General features: G+C 48.4%; 1 protein-coding gene across 2 annotated transcripts in view; it reads right to left on the bottom strand.

Annotated features, from left to right (window-relative positions):
- Nucleotides 1–18,396, bottom strand: part of LOC132406767 (11-beta-hydroxysteroid dehydrogenase type 2-like) — an 83,032-nt gene extending 64,636 nt beyond the window's left edge. The window contains exon 1 of one of the 2 annotated variants that reach the window (XM_059992730.1): nt 16,778–18,396. In XM_059992730.1, the coding sequence (XP_059848713.1) occupies nt 16,778–17,078 (301 nt within the window). In that variant the 5' untranslated portion in view covers nt 17,079–18,396. The remainder of the gene's footprint in view (nt 1–16,777) is intronic. The other variant, XM_059992728.1, reaches the window with a different exon arrangement.
- Nucleotides 18,397–26,765: the final 8,369 nt, after the last annotated feature.

The raw sequence follows: 26,765 nt of genomic DNA, 5'->3' as shown, positions 1-26,765 counted from the left end.
ATACATGCATAGCAAGCTGACTACATAGTTTTGGTTACACTGCAAATAATACAACTTTTATACTCCATAATATTTTTATACTCCAATACTGTCCGACACGGATTTCAGCGACCCCTGGAAGGTGGCAGCCCGGGCGGACTTGCTGTGGAAAGCCAAGAAGGAGAGTGGGGCATCCGTCGCACAGATCACCAGGCCATGCTCCCAGCAGCAGACCTGACCAGGCCCGGCCACAGAGCAGAGACCGCTAACCCCAGAGGCTGGGGTGGGGAGCCCAACGAACAATGGCGCTTCTACCACCAGCGGTGGGGCGCAGAAGCCCGCCACTGTCGCCCACCCTGCAAGTTCCCGGGAAATGCCAGGGCTAGCCGCCGCTGATGGCTATGGCGGCTGGCCATCGGGATAGCATCCTGTATGTGTGGGACAAGCGGTCGGGACGCTGTTTTCTGGTCGACACTGGTGCTGAGATCAGCGTCTGACCTCTGACGAGTTATGACACCCGCAACGGGGCACCAGGTCCCACCTTGAGGGCCGTGAACGGCAGCACAGTAAGGACCTACGGCACCCGTACAGTGCAGCTACAGTTCGGCTCCAGCCGGTTCACCTGGGACTTCACACTGGTCGCCGTTGCCCAAACGCTCCTGTGCGTGGATTTTTTGCGGTCTCACAGCCTGCTGGTGGACCTGCCCAGGCAGAGACTGGTCCACACTGAGACCTTTCAGACGTTCTCCCTGGGTGAAGCCCAGTTGCCGGCCCCACACCGAGACTCCGTCACGCTGTCCGACAACGACTTCACCAGAGTCCTGGTGGATTTCCCATCGGTTCTGGCACCGCAGTTCACAGCAGCCATGCCCAGACACGGCGTACAGCATCACATCCCGACCCAGGGACCACCCCTCCACACCCGTGCTCTAAGGCTTCCCCCGGACAAGCTCCGACTGGCAAAGGAGGAGTTCCAGAGGATGGAGGAATTGGGGATCATCCGGCAGTCCGACAGCCCATGGGCCTCCCCCCTGCACATGGTGCCCAAAGCGACAGGGGACTGGAGACCGTGCGGCGACTACCGCAGGCTGAACGAGGCTACCACACCGGACCGCTACTCTGTACCGCACATTCAGGACTTTGCAGCAAACCTGCACTGCGCACGGATCTTCTCCAAGGTAGACCTCATCCGGGGATACCATCAAATCCTGATGCATCCGGACGATGTCCCCAAAACGGCTCTCATCACCCCGTTCGGCCTTTTTGAGTTCCTCCGCATGCCGTTCGGCCTGAAGAATGCCACACAGATGTTCCAGCGGTTAATGGACACGGTGGGACGTGACCTGGACTTCACATTCATCTATTTGGACAACATCCTCATAGCCAGAAGCAGTCATCAGGAGCATCTGTCCCACCTATGTCAACTCTACGCCTGACTGAGTGAATACAGTCTAACAATCAACCCGGCCAAATGCCAGTTCGGGCTCGACACCATCGACTTCCTAGGCCACAGGATCACTACAGACGGGGCAACCCCTCTGCCCAACAAGGTAGACGCAGTCTGCTATTTCCCCCGACCGACCACAATCAAAGGCCTTCAGGAATTCGTAGGTATGGTAAATTTCTACCACCGTTTCCTCCCTTCAGCTGCCCGAATCATGCGCCCCTGTTCGCCCTGATGTCAGGTCCGGGCAAGGACATTACCTGGGACGAGGAGTCCGCTGCCGCTTTCATTAAAATGAAAGAAGCCTTGGCAAACTCCGCGATGCTAGTGCACCCCAGAATGGACGCCCCTACCGTCCTCACAGTGGACGCATCTAACACGGCAGTCGGTGGGGTGCTGGAACAGCTCATCGCGGGTCGCTGGCAACCCCTGGCCTTTTTCAGCAAACACCTGCAGCCACCCGAGCTCAAATACAGTGCTTTCGACCGGGAACTGTTGGCGCTCTACCTGGCAATCCGGCATTTCAGGTACTTCTTAGAAGGTCGGCCCTTCACCGCGTTCACGGACCACAAACCGCTTATCTTTGCGTCATGAAGGTGTCCGATCCCTGGTCGTCCCGCCAGCAGCGCCATCTGTCCTACATCTCTGAATACATGACGGATGTCCGGCACGTCTCGGGTAAGGACAATGTGGCGGATGCACTCTCTTGCCCTAACATTCATGCCCTTTCCCAAGGGGTAGACTTTGAGGCACTGGAAGAGGCGCAGCAGGCAGACGAGGAGATCCTGAGTTACAGAACTGCAGTCTCCGATTTGCAGCTCCAGGACCTCCCCGTAGGCCCAGGTGAGAGGACCCTACTCTGTGACGTCGCCACCGGCCAGCCCCGTCCCGTCGTCCCGGCACCTTGGCGGCGACGCGTTTTCGACTCCATTCATAACTTAGTGCACCCCTCCATCCGGACAACCCTCCGGATGGTCTCCAGCAGGTTCGTTTGGCACGGACTCCGCAAGTAGGTCAGTGAATGGGCCAGAACGTGCATGCACTGCCAGAAGGCCAAGGTGCAGCGGCACACCAAAGCTCTGCCGCAGCAGTTCCACCCCACCCACCGGCATTTCGACCACATTCATGTGGATATCGTGGGCCCCCTGTTAGTGTTGCGAGGAGCGGCACCTCCTGATTATCGTGGACCGGTTCACAAGATGGCCAGAGGCGATCCCGCTCACCGACACCACCTCCGGATCTTGCGCCCGTGCACTGATCGCTACCTGGGTGTCCTGCTTTGGTGTACCGGCCCACATAACCTCTGACAGAGGCATCCAGTTCACCTCTAGCCTGTGGTCAGCTATGGCCAGCCTTTTGGGGACCCAGCTGCACCACACCACTGCCTACCACCCACAGTCGAACGGGCTAGTGGAGCGTTTCCACCATCACCTGAAGTCGGCTCTCATGGCCCGCCTGCGAGGAGCTATCTGGGTGGACGAGCTTCCTTGGGTCCTGCTCGGCATCCGCACGGTGCCCAAAGATGATCTGCATGCCTCGTCGGCCAAGTTGGTGTACAGCGCACCCCTGGTCGTCCCCAGCGAGTTCATACCAGCCCCAAGAGGGCACGAGGAAGAACCCGCAGCAGTCCTGGGCAGGCTACGCGAGAGGCTCGGCAACCTGGCCCCCATACCCACTTCGCAGCATGGGCAGAACCCGACCTGCATACCCAAAGACCTGCAGAACTGTCTACGAGGGGCCGTTTACGGTGCTCAGGAACAACGAGTCCACGTTCGTGCTGGACGTTGGGGGGAGAGAGGAGGTTTTCACGGTGGACCGACTCAAACCGGCCCATGTGGATGTGGTGCAGCTGGACGAGTTTCCGGCACCGTGGCACAAAGGCCGACCTCCCAAACAGGGTCCAGCCCAGACTGTGGACATTGGGGGGTGTATCGCCAGTTCTGGGGGGTGGGGTTATGTGGCGACCCACTTCCTAGCGCAGTTGAACCGGCTCACAAATGGCCAGCACGCTGGCACAAAGGCCAGTACCAAATGGGTGCCAAGTCTGCTTCACCAGCAAGGGGAAAAGCCCACGCGCGGGACAGGACTATGAATACATGCCCCCTACAGCATCCGCACCCGGGGAGGGCGGGATCAGGAAGGCTTTAAAGCGAGGCCGCATAGTTCGAATAAAATCTTTTTGTAAGTGCAGTTCATTGACTCCGTGTCGTTATTTCAGCGCTATGTGTAGCACACGCAGCACATTGGTACTTTAAAGCACAAAGTTCAAATTAAAATATGTTATCAGAGTAGCTTTGAATAAACAAACAGCATGGTCACGCCAGTTCAGGGACAAATGCATTCTGTTAGTCTGCTTAAAGTGCAAAGTTGAAAGTAATATTTATTATCAGTGTACTATACATACATGTCACCGCATACAACTCTAAGACTCTTCTTCCCGTGGACGTGCTCAGCAAGTCTACAGAACAGTAGTGTAAACTGGATCAATGAACTGAGCAAAAGCAATCACAAATAAATAGCACTAGATAATGAGCATGAAATGAGAAGTCTTCAAAGTGAGATCATTAGTTGTGGGTACAGCAGAAACAGAATGAGTGTAGTTGTCCTCTTTTGTTCAGGACCCCAATGGTTGAGGGTTGTCACTGTTCCTGAACCTGGTGGTACGAGTCTTGAGGCACCTGTACCTTCTACCTGATGGCAGAAGTGAGAAAAGAGCATGGTCTGGGTGGTGAGGATCTTTGATGATGGTTGCTGTTTTCCTGCAGTAACATTTCATGTAGATATGCTCAATATGTCTATCGCTCAGTAGCACTCACATTTACAGCGATGAAATGCTTTGAGAGGTTGGTCATGACTAGACTGAATTCCTGCCTCAGCAAGGACCTGGACCCATTGAAATTTGCCTATCGCCACAATAGGTCAGTGGCAGATTCAATCTCAATGGCTCTACACACAGTCTTAGACCACCTGGACAACACAAGCACCTATGTCAGGATGCTGTTCATCGACTATAGCTCATCATTTAGTACCATCATTCTCACAATCCTGATTGAGAAGTTGCAGAACCTAGGCAATTGGATTCTCAACTTCCTAACCAGAAGACCACAGTCTGTGCGGATTGGTAATAACATCTCCCCCTCACTGATGATCTACACTGGTGCAACTCAGGGGTGCGTGCTTAGCCCACTGCTCTACTCTCTGTATAGAACATAGAATAGTACAGCACAATGTTGTGCCGACCCTCAAACCCTGCCTCCCATATAACCCCCCCACCTTAAATTCCTCCATATACCCATCTAGTAGTCTCTTAAAATTCACTAGTGTATCTGCCTCCACCACTGACTCAGGCAGTGCATTCCACGCACCAACCAGTCTCTGAGAGAAAAACCTTCCTCTAATATCCTCCTTGAACTTCCCACCCCTTACCTTAAAGCCATGTCCACTTGTACTGAGCAGTGGTGCCCTGGGGAAGAGGCGCTGGCTGTCCACTCTGTCTATTCCTCTTAATATCTTGTACACCTCTATCATGTCTCCTCTCATCCCCCTTCTCTCCAAAGAGTAAAGCTCTAGTACCCTTAATCTCTGATCATAATCCATTCTCTCTAAACCAGGCAGCGCTGGTAAATCTCTTCTGTACCCTTTCCAATGCTTCCACATCCTTCCTATAGTGAGCCAACCAGAACTGGACACAGTACTCCAAGTGTGGCCTAACTAGAGTTTTATAGAGCTGTATCATTACATCGCGTCACTTAAACTCTATCCCTCAACTTATGAAAACTAACACCCCATAAGCTTTCTTAACTACCCTATCTACCTGTGAGGCAACTTTCAGGGATCTGTGGACATGTACCCCCAGATCCCTCTGCTCCTCCACACTAGCAAGTATCCTGCCATTTACTTTATACTCTGCCTTGGAGTTCGTCCTTTCAAAGTGTACCACCTCACACTTCTCTGGGTTGAACTCCATCTGCCACTTCTCAGCCCACTTCTGCATACTGTTACGGATTCAGCAACAATAAATATATGAGTGAGGCAGGGATTTTATAACAAACAAAACGTTTATTAAACACTGAAAAACAAACCCCCCAAAAGTAAACAAATCACTAACATAACCGGAAATCAGCTGCTGTGCAGCAGCTTAAACAGTACTTAAAGCGATAAAGCTTAAACAGTTCTTAAAGCCATGTTGCAAAAGCAGTTCTTCAAAGTAGTATTGCAAAAGTTCAAAATGTTTACAGACCATTTAAAGGAGAGACTTTTTAAGACGATTTAAATTCTCTTTCACGTCGTGTTGTTTCGGTTCCCAAATCGAACTTTTCCCACTAAGAATTTTACAAAGATGGAACGTAACGGCTTAAAGGCACTGACCTTTCCTTTACAAAACTGTTCCCAATCCTTTCTGCTATTCACAGGGATTAACACGGGGACAGTCAACAAATTCCTTCCGAATGAGGATCAAACAAGGTCGAACCTGTTTCACCGTCGAAATCAACTTTCCTCGATATTTCAGCTCCCCAACTCCGATCTTCACTCTCCACTGATTCTCAACTAGCAGTATTATAAAGAAACTGCTGGCAATGACCTTTTAAACTTTAGGCATTAAATAAAACTTCATCGTTCAACTGAACTGTGTCATAACATTAAATCACGCAGTGGCATGAAGTCAAAATGGCAAATCCAGCCACGAACTGCCCCTCCTCACTGGGAGGGGTCCTCCTTTTATACCCTGTAAAAAAAAACCTGTCACATGACCTCTACTGGTGGGAAAATGACGTCACTCCACCATTACAAGATCATTACCTCAAGTCCAGTATAGCTTCAACACCTGTCATGTGACAAGTACACCACTGTCACGTGTCACAGGTACATAACAATCCTATCAATGTCTCTCTGCAATCTTCGACAATCCTGTACACTATCTACAACACCACCAACCTTTGTGTCACCTGCAAACTTGCCAACCCACCCTTCTACCCCCACATCCAGGTCGTTAATAAAAATCACGAAAAGTAGGTCCGAGAACAGATCCTTGTGGGACACCACTAGTCACAACCCTCCAGTCTGAATGTACTCCCTCCACCACGACTCTCTGCCTTCTGCAGGCAAGCCAATTCTGAATCCACCTGGCCAAACTTCCCCGAATCCCATGCCTTCTGACTTTCTGAATAAGCCTACTGTGTGGAACTTTGTCAAATGTCTTACTAAAATCCACGTAGATCACATCCACTGCACTACCCTCATCTATATGCCTTGACACCTCCTCAAAGAACTCTATCAGGCTTGCTAGACATGATCTGCCCTTCACAAAGCCATGCTGACTGTCCCTGATCAGACCATAATTCTCTAAATGCCCATAGGTCCTATCTCCAAGAACCTTTTCCAACAGCTTTCCCACCACAGATGTAAGGCTCACTGGTCTATAATTACCTGGACTATCCCTACTACCTTTTTTGAACAAGGGGACAACATTCGCCTCCCTCCAATCCTCCGGTATCATTCCCGTGGACAACGAGGACATAAAAATCCTAGTCAGAGGCTCAGCAATCTCTTCCCTCGCCTCGTTGAGCAGCCTGGGGAATATTCCGTCAGGCCCCGGGGACTTATCCGTCCTAATGTATTTTAACAACTCCAATGTATTTTATCCTCTCCCTTAATATCAACATGCTCCAGAACATCAAACTCACTCATATTGTCCTCACCGTCATCAAGTTCCCTCTCAGTGGTGAATACCGAAGAGAAGTATTCATTGAGGACCTCGCTCACTTCCACAGCCTCCAGGCACATCTTCCCACTTTTATCTCTAATCGGTCCTACCTTCACTCCTGTCATCCTTTTGTTCTTCACATTGTTACGAAACCCAGTAACTGGGTCACTTACCAGCAAAGATAGAGAGGTCCGTTGAAGTCTGATGGTACTATTTTTTTAAAGTATTTATTAATAAAGGGGCACAAAAATAAGATTAATGCAAACATACAGATAATATATGTTGTCAATACTAAATCTAAAGCGTGGGTATAATAATAACCAATAAGAAATAGCTCTATCGTTGTCTAGGGGATAATGTATTGTCCGATGGAAAGATAACAGTCACTGTTAGTTCATTCAAGCTGCAGCGTTTTTGGGTTTAAGAGCGAGGCGGTTTAAACTTGCCCAGGTCTTTTATGATGCCAATCCGTTGAGTCAGGGGAGTGGATTTCCCCGTTGTTAGCTAAAAGCCATTTTCCGTGGTGCCAGCCACCAGTTCCAGCAACGGCCTCCTTCAGGTGACTTCCTGCTGTTACATGGTCGCTTAACGTTTCTTCTGGTGCGTCTGAGGGGCTGTTCCTACAGACCCTCTTTTATCCTGACTCGCAGGGTCGTAGATGTCAATCAGGTTGGGGGTGATGCAATCTCTCCCTCAACCAGCCCACTTTGCCTGAGGGCGTTCACGTAGCATAGTCTCCAATCCACACTTCGCCTTCCGGAGACAATGGCCATGTCCCGTAGCTTTACATCGCCGGGGAAACGAGACATTCTGCACATCTCTTTCTCATTTCCTGGGCCCCTTGACCCAACCCAACAGTGATCTTGCGATTCTTACAAAGGAGGGGGCTACGGACGTAACAACATAATTGAAGAATGTCTTGGGGTTTTCCTTTAACCTACTCACCAAGGCTTTCTCATGCCCCCTTCTTGCTCTTCTCAGCTCCTTCTTAAGCTGCTTTCTTGCTACCGTATATTCCTCAATAGACCCATCTGATCCTTGCTTCCTAAACCTCATGTATTCTGCCTTCTTCCACCTGACTAGATTTTCCACCTTACTTGTCACCCAAGGTTCCTTCACCCTACCATTCTTTATTTTCCTCACTGGGACAAATTTATCCCTAACATCCTGCAAGAGATCCTTAAACATTGACCACATGTCCATAGTACATTTCCCTACAAAAACATCATCTCAATTCACACCCGCAAGTTCTAGCCTTATAGCCTCATAATTTGCCCTTTCCCAATTAAAAATTTTCCTGTCCTCTCTGATTCTATCCTTTTCCATGATAATGCTAAAGGTCAGGGAGCGGAGATCACTGTCCCCCAGATGCTCACACACTAAGAGATCTGGGACCTGACCCAGTTTGTTACCTAATTCTAGATCTAGTATGGCATTCCCCCTAGTTGGCCTGTCAACATACTGTGACAGGAATCCATCCTGGACACACTTAACAAACTCTGCCCCATCTAAACCCTTGGAACTAATCAAGTGCCAATCAATATTAGGGAAGTTAAAGTCACCCATGATAACAACCCTGTTATTTTTGCACCTTTCCAAAATCTGCCTCCCAATCTGCTCCTCGGTATCTCTGCTGCTACCAGAGGGCCTATAGAATACCACCAGTAGAGTAACTGCTCCCTTCCCATTCCTGACTTCCACCTGCTACATTACCCACCCTTTCTGTAGCTGTAATAGTATCCCTGACCAGTAATGCCACCCCTCCTCCCCTTTCTCCACCCCCTCTATCCCTTTTAAAGCATGAAATCCAGGAATATTGGGAATCCATTCCTGCCCTGGTGCCAGCCAAGTCTCTGTAATCATGACTGTGCGGCTTGGCATAGCTTAAATACTACCTATAAATTTGCTGATGATTCTGCCGTTGTTGGTAGAAACTCCGATGGAGATGAGAGGGCATACAGGAGTGTGTCATGGTTCCGGTCGGCCGTTCCCCTTTAACACTCCTTTCTCCCTGATCATGCCCCAATTTCAGTTAATTGCTGTTAGTTACCCAATTACCGTACATCTGGCTTTCAATCAGAGAATGGGAAATAAAAACGAGGACGACCCTAACACAGGTTGCCAGTTCGTTGGTCAATCCTTGTGTGATACATCCCTCCCTATTCCGATTGGAATCGGCAATTCTAAGTTCCGTCCTAGTTCTAGAGAATCCCTGCGAATCCCGTCTCCTTGTCAAGATCCCCCTGGTTTTCTGCTCTACATTCGAGTCTACGACAGCCTCTCCAACTGAGTCGACATGCTAGTGTCCTGCACATGGGGTCTCCGCCGTCGCCCCCGTAACAGAACGAACTGACCACTATGAACCCAGCAGGCATGGATCCCGTAGGAGAGGCCCTGACCAGCCAGGGCTACCTGTTGGGAGCCCATGATCAACTGCTTCAGGAGATCACAGACAACCTTCGGACACTAACCATGAACGTGCAGAATGTCAGTGAACGGATGGACCAGGTCTCCGCTTTGGCCTCCCCGCCCCCTCCAAGGTCCCCAGCTACCCAAACCACTCCGCTCGGGACGGCTTCGGCCTCAGAGTCCACAATCCCATCCTCTCGAGAACCGCCTGTGCCCGAGCCTGAACCCTACGCCGGGGACCTAGGCAGATGCCGGGCCTTCCTGCTCCAACGCTCCCTGGTTTTCGATCTGCAGCCGCGTACCAACGCTTCTGACAGATGGAAGATAGCGTACATCATGGGGTTGCTACGAGGGGAAGCCTTGGCTTGGGCCACCGCGGTGTGGGATAACCGGCCGGAGGTTTGTTCCTCCTACCCCTCCTTTGTCACCGAAATGAGAGGTTTTCCAGCAATCCATTCGCAGCAAGGTCTCCGTGAGCCGACCGCTTGCTCTCCGCCAGGCTTCACGAAGTGTTCCGTCGAGTTCCGGACCTTGGCCGCAGACCGGGTGGAGTGACGAGGCCCCACGAGAGGAGTCTCGGCAGGGCCTCTCGGATCAGATCAAGGATGAGTTGACCGCGAGAGACGACACGGACTGTCTGGCCATCCGATTAGACTACCGACTTCAGGAGCATCAGAGAGAGACCAGTCGCCCCGGTTCACCTTGCCCGTTTCAGCCAGGTCCCCTTCCCCAGCCGCTCCCTGTGTGGCTGCTGCTATCCCTGTCCCAACCCCCCCCACCCCCTGAGGGAAGAACCGATGCAGCTGGGACGGGACCGGCCCTCCCCGTACAATAGCAAGTTGTTTTTACGGCCTCCCTAGAGTATGATGTGGATTTGACTTCATTTCGAAATTATTTTTTCGAAATTAGCTCTTTTGGAAGAGGACAGCGAGGCTTTGAGAGGAAGTGCAGTGGCAGCCATTTTCAAATTGTCCAATTGCGTCTCAGATCGGAGTTCTGAGAGGCGGGACTGCGCAGGCGCGTGAGGAGGCCTGGGAAGGCGGGAAGATATAAAAAGAACGCAGCCTTAAGAAGCGGGCAGCTTCGTTTGCGGGCAGCGGAGTGCACCGGGAGCAGAGTGTAGGGCTTGGGCTCAGGGGGCACAGTACGCTTATCTTTTAGTTCTCCTTGTTATTTTCAGTTATTCAGGAAGTATGAGTGTGAGGGCAGCTTGTTGTTCTCGGTGTCGGATGTGGGAGATCCTGGAGTCTCCGAGCCTCCCGGACGTCCACATCTGCGCCAGGTGCACCAAACTGCAGCTCCTGAGGGACCGAGTTAGGGAACTGGAGCTGCAGCTCGATGACCTTCGCCTGGTCAGGGAGAGTGAGGAGGTGATAGAGAGGAGTTACAGGCAGGTGGTCACTCCGGGGCCACGGGAGGCAGATAGGTGGGTCACGGTCAGGAAGGGGAAGAGGCAGGTACTAGAGCAGGCATGGGCAAACTACGGCCCGGGGGCCATATGCGGCCCGTTAAGCTTTTTAATCCGGCCTGCAGAACTTGATGAAATTATATTAATAAACCTTGTTAACGTTTTTTCCCCGCAATTCTGTCGTTTTCCCAATAGATGACGCACTCTATATACATTGACCTTTGTTGAGGTGCAGCGTATTACTCCACATTTGCGCTTTACTCTTTGTTCGGCTCGACCTATTTGTGTGAACAGGCGTTCAGCGTCATGAACATCAACAAAGCCAGCCACAGATCCAAGTTAACTGACCAACACCTCAGATCCATCCTGAGAATCGCCACAACAAAACTAAATCCAGACTTTGATGCGCTGGCTAAAAAGGGAGACCAACAACACTGTTCCCACTGAAATTAAAAATAAGTTTCTTCATTGTGTTATGTAAAAAATGCACTTGAAAATATTTTTTTCAATAAGCCTTACATGTTACATGTCACTTCTGTTAAGTGATGGACATGAGTAGTGCGCAGGTGCACATACATTCTCAAAATAAAAAATGCGCTCCAGATCAAATAACGTGCTCCGCATACTGGCGCGCTGTCACTGTTCTGTCCTTGTGCTGGTCGTTGTTGAGTTTTGGCACAGGGGACAATTGAATAAGAAGGAGCAGGACATGTAGACCTGCATCTCCTACCGTTTTTGAAATAAAGACAGTCAGGAGGAGAGTGATGATGATAATATCTTGAAGGATAACAGAATTTTCAGTGCTTTAAAATAATAACTGTTACTATTAAAAAAAGCTTTATTTTATTCATTTAATTTTCAGTGTTTTAAAAGTCATTTCAATAAATAGCTAAATACCATGGGACTTCAAAGACAGATATGTTGTTGTAATGCATTTGTTCATTTTCAATTGAAATTAAAGCACATGTTTTCTACATATCCCAGGATATTTTATTTTCTCTTATGAGGTGTACTACCAAAACACTCCGTCCATCTGCTCCTGGTCCGGCCCCCCTGTCAAATTTTAGAACCCTTTGTGGCCCACAAGTCAAAAAGTTTGCCCACCCCTGTACTAGAGAGTACCCCGGTGGCTGTACCCCTTGACAATAAGTACTCATGTTTGAGTACTGTTGGGGGGGACAGCCTTCCTGGTGGAAGTGACAGTGGCCGGGCCTCCGGCACAGAGGACGGCCCTGTAGCTCAGAAGGGTAGGGATAGAAGAAAGAGGACCATAGTAATAGGGGACTCGATAGTCAGGGGTTCAGACAGGCGGTTCTGTGGAGGTGATCGGGTGTCCAGAATGGTAATTTGCCTCCCTGGTGCCAGGGTTCGGGACGTTTCTGATTGCGTCCAAGATATCCTGAAGTGGGAGGGTGAGGAGCCAGAGGTCGTGGTACATGTAGGTACCAATGACATAGGTAGGAAAGGGGAAGAGGTCCTGAAATGAGAGTATAGGGAGTTAGGAAGGCAGTTAAGAAGAAGGACCGCAAAGGTAGTAATCTCGGGATTACTGCCTGTGCCATGCGACAGTGAGAGTAGGAATAGAATTAGGTGGAGGATGAATGCGTGGCTGTGGGATTGGAGCAGGGGGCAGGGATTCAAGTTTCTGGATCATTGGGACCTCTTCTGGGGCAGGCGTAACCTGTTCAAGAAGGACGGGTTACACTTGAATCCTGGGGGGACCAATATCCTAGTGGGGAGGTTTGCTAGGGCTACAGGGCAGACTTTAAACTAGTAAGGTGGGGGGGGGGGGGGAATCAAGTTGAGGAAACCATGGGAGAGGAGGTTAGTTCACCAGTAGAGCAAGTAAATAGACAGTGTGTGAGGGAGGAAAGGCAGGTGATGGAGAAGGGATGCGCTCAGCCCGAAGATGTAGGGGAGAAGAAAGAAAAGGATAATAAATTTGAATGCATTGTTAGGGATGAAAAGAGAGGAAGAGGTGGAGAGTATCTTAGATGTATCTATTTTAATGCTAGGAGCATTGTAAGAAAGGTGGATGAGCTTAAAGCGTGGATGGATACCTGGAATTATGATGTTGTAGCTATTAGTGAAACATGGTTGCAGGAAGGGTGTGATTGGCAACTAAATATTCCTGGGTTTAGTTGCTTCAGGTGTGATAGAGTGGGAGGGGCCAGAGGAGGAGGTGTTGCATTGCTTGTCCGAGAAAACCTTATGGCGGTGCTTTGGAAGGATAGATTAGAGACCTCCTCTAGGGAGGCTATTTGGGTGGAATTGAGGAGTGGGAAGGGTATAGTAACACTGATAGGAGTGTATTATAGGCCACCTAATGGGGAGCGTGAGTTGGAAGAGCAAATGTGTAAGGAGATAGCAGATATTTGTAGTAAACACAAGGTGGTGATTGTGGGAGATTTTAATTTTCCACACATAGACTGGGAAGCTCATTCTGTAAAAGGGCTGGATGGTTTAGAGTTTGTGAAATGTGTGCAGGATAGCTTTTTGCAACAATACATAAAAGTACTGACTAGAGATGGGGCAGTGTTGGATCTCCTGTTAGGGAATGCGATAGGTCAGCTGACAGATGTATGTGTTGGGGAGCACTTCGGGTCCAGTGATCACTATAGCATTAGCTTCAATATAATTATGGAGAAGGGCAGGACAGGACCTAGAATTAAGATTTTTGATTGGAGAAAGGCTAACTTTGAGGAGATGCGAAGGGATTTAGAGAGAGTGGATTAGGTCAAGTTGTTTTATGGGAAGGATGTAATAGAAAAATGGAGGTCATTTAAGGGTGAAATTATGAGGGTACAGAATCTTTATGTTCCTGTTAGGTTGAAAGGAAAGGTTAAAGGTTTGAAAGCACCATGGTTTTCAAGGGATATTAGAAACTTGGTTCGGAAAAAGGGGGATGTCTACAATAGATATAGGCAGCATGGAGTAAAGGAATTGCTCGAGAAATATAAAGAATGTAAAAGGAATCTTAAGAAAGAGATTAGAAAAGCTAAAAGAAGATACGAGGTTGGTTTGGCAAATAAGGTGAAAGTAAATCCAAAAGGTTTCTACAGTTATATTAAAAGCAAAAGGATAGTGAGGGATAAAATTGGCCCCTTAGAGAATCAGAGTGGTCAGCTATGTGTGGAGCAGAGGGAGATGGGAGAGATTTTGAACGATTTCTTCTCTTCGGTATTCACTAAGGAGAAGGATATTGAATTGTGTAAGGTGTGGGAAACAAGTAAGGAAGTCTTGGAACCTATGACGATTAAAGAGGTGGAAGTACTGGTGCTTTTAAGAAATTTAAAAGTGGATAAATCTCCGGGTCCTGACAGGATATACCCCAGGACCTTGAGGGAAGTTTGTGTAGAAATAGCAGGAGGTCTGACGGAGATCTTTAAGATGTCATTAGGAACGGGGATTGTGCCGGAGGATTGGCGTATTGCTCATGTGGTTCCATTGTTTAAAAAGGGTTCTAGAAGTAAGCCTAGCAATTACAGACCTGTCAGTTTGACATCAGTGGTGTGTAAATTAATGGAAAGTATTCTTAGAGATAGTATTAATAATTATCTGGATAGGCAGGATCTGATTAGGAGTAGCCAGCATGGATTTGTGCGTGGAAGGTCATGTTTGACAAACCTTATTGAATTTTTTGAAGAAGTTATGAGGAATGTTGACGAGGGTAAGGCAGTGGATGTAGTCTATATTGACTTCAGCAAAGCCTTTGACAAAGTTCCACATGGAAGGTTAGTTAAGAAGGTTCAGTCGTTAGGTATTAATGCTGGAGTAATAAAATGGATTCAACAGTGGCTAGATGGGAGATGCCAGAGAGTAGTGGTGGATAATTGTTTATCGGGATGGAGGCCGGTGACTAGCGAGGTGCCTCAGGGATCTGTTTTGGGCCCAATGTTGTTTGTAATATACATAAATGATCTGGATGATGGGGTAGTAAATTGGATTAGTAAGTATGCCGATGATACTAAGGTAGGAGGTGTTGTGGATAGTGAGGTGGGTTTTCAAAGCTTGCAGGGAGATTTATGCCAGTTAGAAGAATGGGCTGAACGTTGGCAGATGGAGTTTAATGCTGAGAAGTTTGAGGTTCTACATTTTGACAGGAATAATCCAAATAGAACATACAGGGTAAATGGTAGGGCATTGAGGAATGCAGAGGAACAGAGAGATCTAGGAATAACAGTGCATAGTTCCCTGAAGGTGGAGTCTCATGTAGATAGGGTGGTGAAGAAGGCTTTTGGAACGCTGGCCTTTATAAATCAAAGCATTGAGTACAGAAGTTGGAATGTAATGTTAAAATTGTACAAGGCATTGGTAAGGCCAAATTTAGAATATTGTGTGCAGTTCTGGTCACCGAATTATAGGAAAGTTATCAATAAATTAGAGAGAGTGCAGAGACGATTTACTAGGATGTTACCTGGGTTTCAGCAATTAAGTTACAGAGAAAGGTTGAACAAGTTAGGTCTCTATTCATTGGAGCATAGAAGGTTGAGGGGGGATTTGATCGAGGTATTTAAAATTTTGAGAGGGATGGATAGAGTTGACGTGAATAGGCTGTTTCCATTGAGAGTAGGGGAGATTCAAACGAGAGGACATGATTTGAGAGTTAGGGGGCAGAAGTTTAAGGGAAACACGAGGGGTATTTCTTTATTCAGAGAGTGATAGCTGTGTGGAATGAGCTTCCTGTAGAAGTAGTAGAGGCCAGTTCAGTTGTGTCATTTAAGGTAAAATTGGATAGGTATATGGACAGGAAAGGAGTGGAGGGTTATGGGCTGAGTGCGGGTAGGTGGGACTAGGTGAGATTAAGAGTTCGGCACGGACTAGGAGGGCCAAGATGGCCTGTTTCCGTGCTGTGATTGTTATATGGTTATATGGTTATTCTAAAATGTCAACATCAGGAACGGAGACAAAAAACTTAAAGCTTTCAAACGTCACAGAAGTATGGCCCGGTACTGTATTGATTTTTCTGAATGGAAACATGTGGCACCACAGGCTACCTATTGCCACCCCTGGGAGCGTCCTTCCTCACTGGCCAGGCTCTCTCTCAGTCCTGCTCAATCAGAAAGGCAGAGCCCCCGGGATTCATTCACACACACTGTGGAAAGCTGCTCGGGTGTATGCAGAGCTCGCAACAAATCCTTCACACTGCGGTTCCTGGGGTCTGCACCCTGCCCCCTTCGTCACGCTGCTTTGATTACGTTGCTCTTGGTCAGCTTCTGTCCCGGATTCCAGATCAGTTCCCTATCAGACTGCACTGGTCAGGCCCAAAGATAAGGTACCAATAAAATCATTTTTTTTCCCCAAACGCAGATAGCAGACGCGTAATCAAACGCACAAGCAGGAAGAGATCCGCAGATGCTGGAAATTCAAGCAACACACACAAAATGCTGGTGGAACACAGCAAGCCAGGCAGTATCTATCGGGTACAGTCGACGTTTCCTGTCCCTTCGTCAGGACTAACTGAAAAAAGAGATAGTAAGAGATTTGTGAGGGGGAGGAGAGATCCGAAATGATAGGAGAAGACAGGAGGGGAGGGAAGAAGCCAAGAGCTGGAAAGTTGGTCGGCAAAAGGGATTCAGAGCTGGAGAAGGGAAAAGCATGTTTCAGTGACACAAATCATAACTCACAAAAGGTGCGGCTCCGATTCAAACAGGAGGGATTATGCCAGGGACAGAGGTCGTTAGTTTTAGTCCGTGAAACATTTGGCATAAATAGATGAATAAATGTAGGTTGTTATTTAATTTAACAAAGCTAAGTTATCTTTGAATGGAAACGACAATCTACCGCAATACCCTGCGAGACGCGAATACACAACCAAGCCAGTTTTGCTTACCTGTTATAAGAACAGCCTTCCCATGCGGAGAAAGAATTGCATTAGAACAGACGGATCGGAAAACCAGGTAAGAACACAGAGCGAAAAGCACGACCCCAGCGAGCTGCGGTAGATGACTGTAAAACAGACGGGAACCGAGAAACAGCAGCCCCATTTGTATACAAATAGAGCAGTTTAAGTTGAAACGCGCGTTAGTTTTCAGGAAATGGATGACCACTGCCGCCGCGAAAGCCGCGGCGATGAACCCATACAAGCCTAGAACTAAACTGCTGCCGCTCTCAGTTTCTTCCAAAGTTGGCATTTCAGCGAGTTTCAAAACCAACACTGACCGCAAAGCGAACGGCTGAACTGTGACCGCTTTCAACTCCTCCGCAAGTACAGTTCCGCTGCGAACAGCGCCTCGCTGACCGAATCGCGCAGCAACCACGTACAGGAAGCTATTTCGTTGCTATCATCCTCAACAAAATTGTGCAATCGGACTAGAATTGACGATGCAAATGTTCGAAGTGCAGAGATGGACGGGGTCTACAATCAATAATGGCAGTTTCTTAGAGTCGAGCTGGAAAGAGGAGGATTTAGGAGTGAGTGATGTTTTGGGATCCGGAACTAAACATTTGGCTAAACTAGTTCATGACGAGCAGCCGCAGGAAATCCAGCCAATGTGGCGAAGAGAGCAACGGCTGAAAATTTGGGCAGCAGACGAGCTTCGGCTTGGGTGAAGTTGTACAACGAAATACAGATGAAAGCAAGACCCTTCTGATGAAAAAGTGAACTGTAGGGTCAGAAATGACAAAGATTGTGAGGTCTTTGTCGACATTGCGGGTGAGGGGATAGGGTTGGCTGCTTCACTCAATTCATTGTTGGAAGAAATTTCTGTTCGTCCGTTTTGCAATTCAGATTAGGCTGAACTGGAAATCGTTAGCAGATTTAGGGAAATAGGCACTAGTATTTTAGGTGACGCTTCGGTTAACCTGGTAAAACGTAGGGTAAACTTTTGGTAGATCAAACGAAACCGTCCTAGTGGACAACAGCGAAGCAGCTAAACGAAAGGACATGAGCCGGGAAGGAACAAAGGAGCAATTGTCCTTTTCAGAGATCGTTCTTATTGACGCCGGAAGATTGAGATTCAAACAATAGTTCCAAGAGAGGAGAGCAATAATTGGAGAAGCGACTTCCTATTGAAGAACTTTGAAGAGGAAGAGGTGGAAGAATATTCTTGGTTTGCTAAGGGCGTTCTTCTGTGAAGGAATGCTTGATAATGAAGGAGAGTGAGAGGCAGCCTGTTAACAGCAGTTAGCGAGGCAGAAGTTTAGGCTAACGATAATTATGGATGCGTTATCCGGTTAAAACATTTTGGCCGGAACCAGAGAAGATGGCCATTGAAGTCTAGGCCATTAGTTTATCCATGACTTGGCGTATAATAAAATACGTATTTGACCCCTGTGGTGAACTATGTGCCTGTCGGGACACGCCCCTGCTGACTGCTCCTGTGGCTCCTCCCACAGGCCCCTGTATAAAGGAGACCTGCGGCCTGAAGCTCGGCCTCAGTCTCCAAGACCTTGTATGATAGACACTCACTCCTGGTTCCTTCTTCCAGTCAATAAAAGCCGATATCTCGCCTACGTCTCAGTGTGAGTTATTGATGGTGCATCAACCCCATGTCTGGAAGACGTGCGTTTGAAGAGTTTATTAAACCTAGTTGTGGCCAGGGTTACTGCAACGCTATTACAGCTAAGGGAGTCGTGGTTTGGGATTCAGTTCCGGCGTCCTCTAAGAAAGCTTGTACGTTATCCTTGTGTGCGTGTGGGTTTCCACCGGGAGCTCCAGTTTTCTCCTGCAGTCCAAAGACGTGCCGGTTTGGAGCTTAAATGGTCATTGTAAATTGCCCTGCTTAGACCAGGGGTTAAATCGGTGGGTTGCTGGGCGGCGAGGCTTGGTGAGCCGAAAGAACCTGTTACGGTCCGTGTCTCTAAATAAATCAGAATCATATGAAACCTAGCAGAACTGATCATGGTTTGTTGCCAAGCATAAAAACAGGACGATACCATAACGCACAACACGATAGCAACCAACAATTTACAGGACAATAGTGCAAACAGCCACGAGGAACCGACAACTGGCAGAACGTTCGCAGGCGCAAACATGGAACATAGAGCATAGTACAGGAACAGGCCATTCGGCCCTCAACGTTGTGCAGAACCAGCTAAAAAGCAAATCAAAAACACCCAAACGCCGACCCGTCCAAAAACACCCAAACGCCAACCCTCCAAAAACACCCAAACGCCGACCCGTCCAAAAACACCCAAACGCCAACCCGTCCAAAAACACCCAAACGCCGACCCGTCCAAAAACACCCAAACGCCGAACCCTCCAAAAACACCCAAACGCCGACCCGTCCAAAAACACCCAAACGCCGAACCCTCCAAAAACACCCAAACACCGAACCCTCCAAAAACACCCAAACGCCGAACCCTCCAAAAACACCCAAACGCCGATCTGTCCAAAAACACCCAAACGCCGATCTGTCCAAAAACACCCAAACGCCGACCTGTCCAAAAACACCCAAACGCCGATCTGTCCAAAAACACCCAAACGCCGACCTGTCCAAAAACACCCAAACGCCGATCTGTCCAAAAACACCCAAACGCCGACCTGTCCAAAAACACCCAAACGCCGATCTGTCCAAAAACACCCAAATGCCGAACCCTCCAAAAACACCCAAACGCCGAACCCTCCAAAAACACCCAAACGCCGAACCCTCCAAAAACACCCAAACGCCAACCCGTCCAAAAACACCCAAACGCCGACCTGTCCAAAAACACCCAAACGCCGATCTGTCCAAAAACACCCAAACGCCGAACCCTCCAAAAACACCCAAACACCGATCTGTCCAAAAACACCCAAACGCCGAACCCTCCAAAAACACCCAAACGCCGAACCCTCCAAAAACACCCAAACGCCGAACCCTCCAAAAACACCCAAACGCCAACCCGTCCAAAAACACCCAAACGCCGACCTGTCCAAAAACACCCAAACGCCGATCTGTCCAAAAACACCCAAACGCCGAACCCTCCAAAAACACCCAAACGCCGAACCCTCCAAAAACACCCAAACGCCGAACCCTCCAAAAACACCCAAACGCCGATCTGTCCAAAAACACCCAAACGCCGAACCCTCCAAAAACACCCAAACGCCAACCCGTCCAAAAACACCCAAACGCCGACCTGTCCAAAAACACCCAAACGCCGACCTGTCCAAAAACACCCAAACGCCGATCTGTCCAAAAACACCCAAACGCCGAACCCTCCAAAAACACCCAAACGCCGATCTGTCCAAAAACACCCAAACGCCGAACCCTCCAAAAACACCCAAACGCCGAACCCTCCAAAAACACCCAAACGCCGAACCCTCCAAAAACACCCAAACGCCAACCCGTCCAAAAACACCCAAACGCCGACCTGTCCAAAAACACCCAAACGCCGAACCCTCCAAAAACACCCAAACGCCGAACCCTCCAAAAACACCCAAACGCCGAACCCTCCAAAAACACCCAAACGCCGAACCCTCCAAAAACACCCAAACGCCGAACCCTCCAAAAACACCCAAACGCCGAACCCTCCAAAAACACCCAAACGCCGACCTGTCCAAAAACACCCAAACGCCGAACCCTCCAAAAACACCCAAACGCCGATCTGTCCAAAAACACCCAAACGCCGAACCCTCCAAAAACACCCAAACGCCAACCCGTCCAAAAACACCCAAACGCCGACCTGTCCAAAAACACCCAAACGCCGACCTGTCCAAAAACACCCAAACGCCGATCTGTCCAAAAACACCCAAACGCCGAACCCTCCAAAAACACCCAAACGCCGATCTGTCCAAAAACACCCAAACGCCGAACCCTCCAAAAACACCCAAACGCCGAACCCTCCAAAAACACCCAAACGCCGAACCCTCCAAAAACACCCAAACGCCAACCCGTCCAAAAACACCCAAACGCCGACCTGTCCAAAAACACCCAAACGCCGATCTGTCCAAAAACACCCAAACGCCGACCCGTCCAAAAACACCCAAACGCCGAACCCTCCAAAAACACCCAAACGCCGATCTGTCCAAAAACACCCAAACGCCGACCTGTCCAAAAACACCCAAACGCCGACCTGTCCAAAAACACCCAAACGCCGATCTGTCCAAAAACACCCAAACGCCGAACCCTCCAAAAACACCCAAACGCCGAACCCTCCAAAAACACCCAAACGCCGATCTGTCCAAAAACACCCAAACGCCGATCTGTCCAAAAACACCCAAACACAAATCCATCCAAGAACACTGATCCCTCCAAAAACACAATATCCGCATTCCTCCATCTCCCTTACTTCCATATGCCTATCCAAACACCTCTTAAAATCTTCCAACGTATTTGAAAACGCTAATAATCAAACTGAAGTAAACATGAACATATGAACAGATTAAATAATTCTCAACAGAACAAGAAGAGCAGGAAAGTTCATTTATTTAACGTGTAAAAACACAAAATGCTGGCAGAACTCAGCAGGCCAGACAGCATCTATGGGAGGAGGTAGTGACGACGTTTTCATCAGGAGTGAAGTAACATGGGCTGGTCAAGGGGGGGATAAGAAGTGGAGGGAGGGATGAAGTAGAGAGCTGGGAAGTGATAGGCTGGAGGGAAATGGGCTAGTCTAGGGGGAAGGTGGAGAATTATGGGAAATAAGAGAGAAAGAAAGGTAGGGCTGGGGGGAGATTATAGTGAGGGGGGAAAATGAGAGAAAGAGAACCAGACTAAAATTATAGATAGGGATGGGGGTAAGGGTGGGGGGCAGGGGTATCAACGGAGGTCAGTGAGTTGGATGTTCATGCCGGCAGGTAGGAGGCTACCTAGGCTGGAGATAAGGTACTGCTCCATCGACCTGCGTGTGGCCTCATCTTGACGGTAGAGGAGGCCATGGACAGACATGTTGGAGTGGGAGTCGTCTGTGGAATTGAAGTGTGTGGCCACAGGGAGATCCCACCACTGCTGGAGGACCGAGCGTGTTCGGCGAAACGGTCCCCCAGTCTGCGGTGGGTCTCCCCAATGTATAAATGGCCACATCGGGAGCACCGGATACAGTATATCACCCCAGTGACTCGCAGGTGAAGTGGTGCCTTACCTGAAAGGACTGTCTGGGGCCTGGGATTGTGGTGAGGGGAGAAGTGTGGGGGCAGGTGTAGCACCTTCCGTTTGCAGGGATGAGTGCCCAGAGGGAGGTCGGTGGGGCTGAATGGATAGAAGAGTCACGTAGGGAGTGATTTCTGTGGAAAGCTGAGAGTGGGGGAGAGGGGAAGATGTTTCTGGTGGTGGGAGCAAATAGACCAGGTGAATTTGAGGGCGGGGTGGAAGTTGGAGGTGAAGTTAGGTAAGAAAAGAGGAAGACAGATACCGGTGTAGGCTTGGAACATAGATTGCTCCATATGGCACAGCTAGGACCCATGCTGGTGCTCATGGCTACACCTTTAGTTTGGAGGAAGTGGGAGGAGCCAAAGGAGAAATTGTTAAGGGTGAGGACTAATTCCGCGAGGCGGAGAAGAGTGGTGGTAGAGGGTGCCGGGCTGGGTCTGGAATCCAGGAAGAAACGAAGAGCTTGGAGACCTTCCTGGTGGGGTATAGAGGTATATAGGGACTGGACGTCCATGGTGAAAATAAGGCGATGGGGGCCAAGGAACTTGAAATCTTTGAAGAGATGTAAAGCATGGGAAGTATCACGGACATAGGTGGGAAGGGATTGAACAAGGGGAGATAAAACAGAGTTGAGATAGGCAGAAATGAGTTCAGTGGGGCAGGAGCAAGCAGAGACAATGGGTCTGCCTGGACAGGCAGGTTGCCCCACTGAACTCATTTCTGCCTATCTCGACTCTGTTTGATCCCCCCTTGTTCAATTCTCTGCTGCGAAGCCTCTTCCAGTGATGCCTACACTGAAGAAGTTCAGATCTTCTCTCCGACCGGAGTTCAGCGAGAGTCCCTCTCTCTGCTCCCAACCTACTATTTCTTCGGCTCTGAAACTTTTGGACCACATGCTAACCCAGATCCAGTATTATAGTCACATATAGAAACATAGAAAATAGGTGCAGGAGTAGGCCATTCGGCCCTTCGAGCCTACACCGCCATTCAGTCTGATCATGGCTGGTCATCCAACTCAGAACCCTGTACCTGCTTTCTCTCCATACCCCCGATCCCTTTAGCCACAAGGGCCATATCTAACTTCCTCTTAAATATAGCCAGTGAACCGGCCTCAACTGTTTCCTGTTAGAGAATTCCACAGATTCACCACTCTCTGTTAGGGCAGCAATGAAGATCCTCCATCTCTGGCAGCGTTCAGGGATTCCTTCATTGTGACAGTAGCTTCCTCTCAGGTTTCACCGCCGTCAGTCGTGCAAGTCCCGAATGGAAACTCAGGAACACTGTCACACTCAGGTGTAGCAGGATTCTTCATTGCTGTTTCTATAACAATTTTGTTTTACCAATCAAGGTTGTTTGCCCTGAGCTGAACTTCCGAACCTGGAGGATTGGTGGACCTCTTTTAGTCTGGCCTTTACCCTTTGACCTGTTTGGTATGGGTGACTCTACCAAGATCCAAAGCATAAAGCCCTGACTCCAGCCAACGTAGCTCTGAGTCATTGAGGCACGCAAGCCTCCAAACCTGCAGCGAGGCTGTGGTCCTCCGGGAGGAATGTGGATGTGTGGTTGGCTACAATTAGTCCTGATGTAAGATGATCAAAACAAAAATCATATTTAAAAAATCTGAAATTAATACAAAATGCTAGAATTAATCAGCAGCTAATTGTGGAGAAAGAAACAAAGGTTCTGCAGGCAGATGTTTGGATTCCAAGTACGCACTTTGCACACCGCGGTTCCCAAGCGGACATTGGACAGCGGAGAAGAACGGTGAGTGGGAGCAGTCGCCACAGTTCCCAAGAAGACTTTGGATTGCTCAGAGGAAGAGTGATGGACTCGGCCTCACGCAGGCCGGGGAGAGAAAGATTCAGCATCCATGGGATTTTGGCTTTCTTCAGCAGTGCTGTTGCAATTCATTAGCCAGGGCAAATTGCTAGTCACTTTTTACTGCATTGGGTCTACTCTTGTGTTCTGAACTAAGATGCCCTTTTCTTAAATGAATCATTTCACAACTATCTTTCGATGGTTAATTCCATTAAGTTGGTAGCAGCTTTTCCCACCAATTCTGCCTTTGGCTCTCATGACCCAGGCTTCTTATTCAAGCTCCCATTTCCCTTCTGTAGCTTATTTCAGAAGACATTCTGAAAATTGTATTTTGGTCCCATAGTATGTAAAATATCCAGAATATCCTTAATTTGTGAAAGCTTGTGTAGAAGTATGCTTTAGTTAAAATATACAGCATTAACACTGACATTATAAACTGGCCAAAATGCTTCAGTGACTTACGGAGGTCTCCCCCACTGTTATGTCAATTTTATATCTGTACGCAAATGTCTGCTTGCTAAGGGAATTGGGCCTGCAGTCCTCGGAGTCACCTGATGCCTGTGGCCAGAGGTGGGGAGGTCGTAAGCAGTGGGCAGGAGTCCGTGCCAGGAAAAAAGCAAGCCCTAGCCGGCCGACATTAAAGTGGACTACATCTGTGGTAACGAGATACTCGGCGGGAGTACAGAAACGGACGGAATCCCGGACACCGCCATTCAGCTGTTAATTTATGTAACAGATTTTCTCCCAAGCCATTGGACTACCAACCTACTGACCTCTGCTGTGCCTATTGTCTTGTTTATTATTTATTGTAATGCCTGCACTGTTCTGTGTACTTGATGCAGTCCTGGGTAGGTCTGTAGTCTAGTGTAGTTTTGGTGTTGGTTTACGTAGTTCAGTCTAGTTTTTGTATTGTTCATGTAGCACCATGGTCCTGAAAAACATTGTCTCATTTTCACTATGTACTGTACCAGCAGTTATAGTTGAAATGACAATAAAAAGTGGCTTGACTTGACTTGATACATTATGGCCTCATGGTCACAGTAAGGAGATATATTAATGAATCCAGCATTTCTGACAGTGGAGGAATCACAAGGCCTGAATATGGTACGGTAGGCGGCACAGTAGTGTAGTGGTTAGCACAACGCTTTATAGTACCAGCAACCCAGGTTCAATTCCTGCTGCTGCCTGTAAGGAGTTTGTTTGTTCTCACTGTGACCATGTGGGTTTCCTCTGGATGCTCCTGTTTCCTCCCACGTTCCAAAGCCATGGTGGGTTAATTGGTGATTGTAAATTGTCCCGTGATTAGGCTAGGGTTAAATTGGGAGTTGCTGGGCAGCACAGCCAGAGAGGCTGGGAGGGCCCACTCCACACCGTATCTCAATAAATAATATGTACCCCAAGCTCTCACCAGCAGCAAAGCAGGGTGTGTTATAGTTTCTCACCAATTTTTCAAGCTCCTTAACTACGTATAATGCCATAGAATTGAGATTTGTTGATGTGGTTCTGTTGTTTACAGAGAAAAAGTAATAAACTGAAACTACAAAATCCTCACCCTAGAGCGATCCCAAACTCTACTCTTGGCCAGAAGGAACATGACTGAATGTCCTCCTGTGTTTTACATTCCACATTTTCATAATTCAGCATATAACTTTCACATAGCAGGTTTCAATAAAGAGCATGGTAAATAATGACAATAGACCTGCATTCACATAGTGACAGACTGTTGATGGTGGAGTAAATACTGTCCGGGAAACCAGTGATGCCTGTCTTAGTCTCCTTTGAAAGATCTTTTAGTCCCAGTTGAGGAACATCGGTAACGCAAGCTTCTTTATTATCATACGCCAAGAAACAGTGACAAAGACAACGCATAGAGAATGCTGGAGGAACTCAGCAGGTCAGAGGGAAATAAACAGCCGCCGTTTCATACAAAGACCCTTCATCAGGTCTGGAAAGGAAAGGTGCAGAAGCCAGAATAAAGTGGGAGGAAATTTTCAGTGAAAAAACTTGTTTGTATTCCATCTAGGCACTGTATGCCCACGGAGTGGTGGGAATGGTAACGTAGAGGGTGGTACAGTACTGTAGTAATTCACAAAGTACTTTACAGTGCCATTGATCCAGGTTCAATTCCCACTGCCATCTTTAAGGAGTCTGGATGTTCTACCCATGACTGTGTGGGTTTCCTCCCACCTTCCAACGATGTACTGGTTAGGTTAGTGAGGTGTGGGCATACTAAGTTGGCACTGGAAGCATGGCGACACCCGTGGGCTAATTCCAGCTCATCCTCAGAATATGTTGGTTGTTGATGTGAAACGATGCATTTCAACGTACTGTAAGCATTTTCCATGTTTCAATGTACATGTGACAGATAAAGCTAATCTCTTTAAGCTAATCATGCCGTACACAAATACATAGGCAGTCAAAAGAAAACAGGATGCAGAACACCGTGTAGCACCTTTGGAGAAAGTGTTGTGTGGGTAAATAAATAAAGTGCAAGGTCGACTGGGATATCAAGAGCAGGGAAGGAAGCAGAGACAGAGAGACTCATTAAAGTGTAACCCAAAGAATGCACTTCCAACAGTGCAGCATTCCCGTTGCAGTTTACTAAGCAACAGCCCGTATTAGGATGCTCAAGTCTCTCGACTGACACAGAAAACCGTGATTAAGCATACTTGGTGTATTGGAACATAGAACATCACTGCGCAGTACAGGCCCTTTGGCCCATGAACTCTTAACCTACTCTAAAGATCAATCTCACCCTTTCCTCCAACATAGTTCTACATTTTTCTATCATCCATGTGCCTATCCAACAGTTTCTGAAATGTCCCTAATGTATCTGCCTCTGCCACCACCTTGGCAGGGTGATCCGCGGACTCACCACTCTCTCGCATAAAAAACTGACCTCTGACCCCCCACATACTTTCCTACATTCCTCCAACCACCTTAAAATATGCTCCTTCATATTCGTAATTTCCATCCTGGGGGAGAAATCTCTGG

Source organism: Hypanus sabinus, chromosome 17 (assembly GCF_030144855.1).
Source record: "Hypanus sabinus isolate sHypSab1 chromosome 17, sHypSab1.hap1, whole genome shotgun sequence".
NCBI classification, from domain to species: Eukaryota; Metazoa; Chordata; class Chondrichthyes; order Myliobatiformes; family Dasyatidae; genus Hypanus; species Hypanus sabinus.
This window is presented reverse-complemented; position numbering and strand designations above follow the sequence as displayed.